Source organism: Arachis hypogaea, chromosome 14 (assembly GCF_003086295.3).
Source record: "Arachis hypogaea cultivar Tifrunner chromosome 14, arahy.Tifrunner.gnm2.J5K5, whole genome shotgun sequence".
Taxonomy (NCBI): Eukaryota; Viridiplantae; Streptophyta; class Magnoliopsida; order Fabales; family Fabaceae; genus Arachis; species Arachis hypogaea.
In genome coordinates this window covers 16,523,719-16,528,590 of record NC_092049.1, presented here as the reverse complement: position 1 = coordinate 16,528,590, position 4,872 = coordinate 16,523,719, and the positions used below count along the sequence as shown (strand labels likewise).

General features: G+C 39.1%; 1 protein-coding gene across 1 annotated transcript; it reads left to right on the top strand.

The window, feature by feature from the left end:
• Nucleotides 1-320: 320 nt before the first annotated feature.
• Nucleotides 321-3,342, top strand: LOC112742315 (probable polygalacturonase; the record flags this gene model as incomplete). The annotated part of the gene is made up of 4 exons (XM_072215678.1): nucleotides 321-453; nucleotides 550-724; nucleotides 808-878; nucleotides 958-3,342. Coding segments are annotated over 4 exons (738 nt in total), but the record flags the coding sequence as incomplete, so codon positions are not given.
• Between the last annotated feature and the right edge of the window lie 1,530 nt (nucleotides 3,343-4,872).

Genomic DNA, 4,872 nt, shown 5'->3' with positions numbered 1-4,872 from the left:
ACCACATAGTGTCTCAATTCTTGAGTTTGGTGTTGTTGGAGATGGCAAAACACTCAACACAATCCTTTCCAAAATGCTGTCTTCTATCTCAAGTCATTCGCTGATAAGGGCGGCGCTCAGCTCTATGTGCCGCCCGGAAAATGGCTCATAGGAAGCTTCAACCTCACTAGCCACCTTACCCTTTTTTTTTTGGAAAAAGGTGCTATTATTGGATCTCAGGTATTGATGGATCACATGTTCTAGTACAATGGTTAATTAATCAAGATTCAAGTGTGTTTCACACTTTTACTTAGGCTTTGGTGTTTTTAGCATGTTCTTGATTTTTTGTTCAGGATCCAACTCATTGGGATGTTGTAAAGCCCTTACCTTCTTATGGCCGAGGGCTCGAAGTTCCCGGGGGACGATACCAGAGCTTGATCAATGGATACCAGTTACATGATGTGGTCATAACAGGTTTCTAGTTTTCTGGTCCCAAGTTTCATTCTTTTTTGTCATTGTTTTGTTTCTACAATGAACTCTGATGTTATATATTTTGATGTGCTTCTTCAGGTAACAATGGAACCATCAACGGCATAGGATCTGTTTGGTGGGAGTGGTTTACCTTACATACACTGAATCATATCCGTCCTCATCTGATTGAACTCGTCGAATCTGATTATGTGGTAGTTTCAAATCTCACAATCTTGAATGCCCCGGCATACGCAATATACCATATTTATTGCAGGTATGTGCTTTTATTGAAACAATGCTCAGTTTTCTAATTAAATAGAGCTCTTAACTGATTTAGTTATGTTTAATTTGATGCAGTTATGTACATATTCAAAATGTATCAATTTCTGCTCCTGCAGAATCACCTTTTACTGTTGGTATAGTTCCTGGTATGTAATGTAACATATTATAGACTTCACTTTGGCCTATAATATCACTTGGCTAATGTTTGTGTACTTCATTCTTCAGATTCTTCTAATAATGTTTGTATAGAAGATTGCATTGTTGCTATGGGACATGATGCAATTTCTCTTAAAAGTGGTTGGAATGAGTATGGTGTTGCCTATGGTAGACCAACAGAGAATGTACACATTAGAAGGGTGACTTTGAGTGCATTTTCTGGCTCTACTCTTGCATTTGGTAGTGAAATGTGTGGTGGTCTTTCGAATGTTTTCGTGGAACATTCTCAAGTTCTCGACTCAGATAAAGGCGTCCAGTTTAGAACAACCAGAGGTAGAGGTGATTTCTCTTCAATATCCAAAAGCAAAAGTAATAAACTAATAAACTATGAATGTAAAGAAAAACTAGAGGAAGTAATTTCTCTCTAGATTTAGATCTAAAACCTAAAAACTATCCTAATGAGAATGTGTGAATGTGTGTTGAGTCTCTGCATGTTCCCTGGCTTTATTCTGTGTTTCTGGGCCAAAAACTGGGTCAAAACGCGGCCCGAAATCGCCTCCAGCATTTTCTGTTATTTCTGCAGATCGTGCAGGTCACGCGTACGCGTCAGTCACGCGTGCGCGTCATTTGGCGAATTTTCTTGTCACGTGTACACGTCAGGCACGCGCACGCATCGCTGCAATTTTCTCCATGTTGCGCGCACGCATGAGCCATGCGTGCGCGTCGATGCTCGCTGGTCATCCCCTTAGTTTCTTGTGTTCCTTCCATTTTTTCAAGCTTTCTCTCCATTCTCTAAGCCATTCCTGCCCTATAAAGCCTGAAACACTTAACAAACGGATCATGGTATCGAATGGTATAAAGGAGAATTAAAATACACAAATTAACGATCTCTAGGAAGCAAGTTTTTAAGCATAAAATAAAACTAGGAAGGGAAATGTAAAACCATGCAATTAGTATGAATAAGTTCTTCAAGACAAAAATAACTCAAATTCCACTAATTCAAACTATACAGTAAAAACAAGTAAACTTGTAAGAAGATAGCTCATGAAAGCAGGGAATCATAGAGTCAAGCACTGAACCCTCACTGATAGTATATGTGCACTCTAATCACTCAAGTGTATAGGGTAATCACTCTACTCTTCTCTAATCATGCTTTCTAAATTTTGTTCTTCACCTAACCAATCAACAAGTATTTAATGTTCCAATGCAAACATCATGAGGTCTTTTCAAGGGGTTGTAATGGGGCTAAGGTAAAAGTGAGGGTATATATATGGCTAAGTGAGCTATAAATTGAATCTTTGACTAACCTAAGCTCTTACCTATACATACATTCTATATACTTTTTAAATTCATGCCTAGCTACCCAAAATTTTGACGTTTACATATTTCACATACTCATGCATCAGCTTTTCTCTTAAACTTTGTATCACATATGCATTGATTTTTCATTAAACTTAACATTGGGGTAATTTTGTCCCCTTATTCATTATTTAATTACTTAATTACTTGAATATTTTTGGATTTTTTTAAGGTAAACGTAAAAATAACATTATCAATGCACATGTCTTTTTAATCTTTTTGTTTTCACATGAGTATGTACCCAAATTCCCAATATTTCATCAATGTAAAAACATAATACATTCCCTTGTTAACCCATGTTCCCACAACTTTCCCACACTTAATTGACACACAAATTCTATCTTAAGCTAACCAAAGATTCAATTTGGGGTATTACTCATTTTTCCGCTTAAGGTTAGTGATGTGGTAAAATATAGAACAAATGAGATTAAAAAGCTCAAAGTGGCTAACAAAGGTGAACGGAAGGGTAGGCTATTTGGGATAAGTGAGTTAATAATCAAATAATGGCCTCAATCATATTCATGCATATAACACATTAAATATTGGACATATAGGATGGAACAAAATATAGATTACAATCTTAGAGAAGCAAACACACAAGAATAAATTTTTTATGGTTAAATAGTGTAACCATGTAATTAAGCTCAATTCTCACTGGGTTGTGTGTTCTTAGCTTTAAACTATGTTCTAATTTACAATCTTCAGACAAGTTCTAACACAAAGGTTTTCATTTAAATTAGTTAAATTTTCCAAAAATAGGGTCTTAAAAAGAAACTTATTATTTTTTTTCAACCAATTAGAACATGCATGCAAATACCTATTACTATGCAATTTATCATATCCTAAACAAAAGGAAAATAACTAATTTATTGGTGCTAAGAAAGAGAAATTACCTCCGGAAGTCAGGTACTGACCGACCTCCCCACACTTAAAGCTTGGCACCGTCCTCGGTGCCATCAGTCAAGAACAAAGGGGGCTGGTAGCAGCATCTCCACAATCGGGGCCGTCATGGCTCCCTGTGCTGGTAAATGAAGTGGATTCCGGGGTGTCTGGGTTTTCTTCAGGTGGGTGGTTACCAACAAGCAGCTCCTTGAGGTATGTAAATCGGCGCTTGTTACGGCGCTCTCTTCGCTTTCCTTGCCGGTCAAGCCGGTCTAACCTCTCAAGTATCTGATGGAGCATTTGGTTTGTTGAAGGTGCTTGTGATGCGGAAGGAGAATGAATATCTTCGGCCGGTTCTGCAGGCCGACTAGTAGTGGCTGCTGGAAGTCTGATATACTTCCCGTTAGAGACGATTTGATCATCCCGTGGAATCATGGCCTTGGTGTCCCCAGCTCTGTAGGAGACTCTGGCTGCTGAGACTAGATCTGAAACCAAGGCGGAAAAAGGTAGGTTGCCCGTAATCTGTACGTGTCCCATAGCATGCTGAATGTGTCTTGGTAAATTGAGGTGCTAGTCTGTAAGGATACACCAGAGTAGAACAGCCATGTCTGCGATGAAAGAGGACTCGTGAGTGCTCGGAAAGACGTAATGGGACATAATCTGTGCCCATACTCGAGCCTCCAAGGTGAGTGCTAAAGCCAATATGTTCTTAGGTCGGGATCGATTGTATCCATAGATCTATCTGCTGTCAGGTTGTGCTATAACTCTGAGAACAGCGTCCCAGTCAAATTGGTATGTCTGGCGTTTGAATGAGGCTTCTTGGAATGCGTCTAATCCGTCTGGAGCAGGGGGAAGATCTAAAGCTTGCTGAATGGCCTCTTCAGTTATGGGGACTTGCTTCTGACGGACATAGACAGACTTCATGGTTGGCATGTGAAAATTGGAGTAGAATTCAACTACCCATGAAAGGTTAACCTGTCGTGGCTGTCTCTGTAGGAATCCCCATTGTCTTCGCTCAATGCGGGGCTCAACAATTTCAATAATGTGGGTTGGGAGGATGAGAAGGTACTCATTGTTATAGTTCCTTTCAGCCAGGATGAGGAACATCTGCTCACAGTAGCGGTTAGTGAACTGCGCAGTGTCCTTTGCTGGAAAGGCTTTCTCTTTATCATCGACCTTGATGATCTTCTTGATTCGCTTTGTTGAGGGCTTTACTGCTGTTGAAGATGGCTCTACCACTAGTGCTCTTTTTGTACCTTTCCTTGCCGGTGGTTTAGGAGTAGCTTTCTCTTTACCCTTCTTGGTGGCCATCCTGAAAAGGAAGAAGAAAGTAACTTTTAAAGCTAAGGATTTGAGCAAGGAAGAGGATGGTACAAGTGATAATCAATGCACGGTAAAGAAGGATGTCGTTAACACATGGTCGCGACTACATGTGAAAAGTTCATCAATGGAAATATAGCAAGTGCAAGTTATGGCAAGTAGATACGAGATGTTTATTGGCATGCCGACAAAGGCATGAGTAGCATAGATAAAGCACTAAATGCCCAATTTAATTATCAAGTCTTTCAAACGAACAATCTGTTTGTATTGACAATTATATTCAATGAATTATATATAAAAATGGGTTTTGTGAAAAACATGCATTAGAGTAGTAGGATAGAATTATTTAAAAATAATTCACAATGCCATACGGGCTTTTCACAAACACTTATCATGCATGGTAAATATGTTGTTGAAAGTATT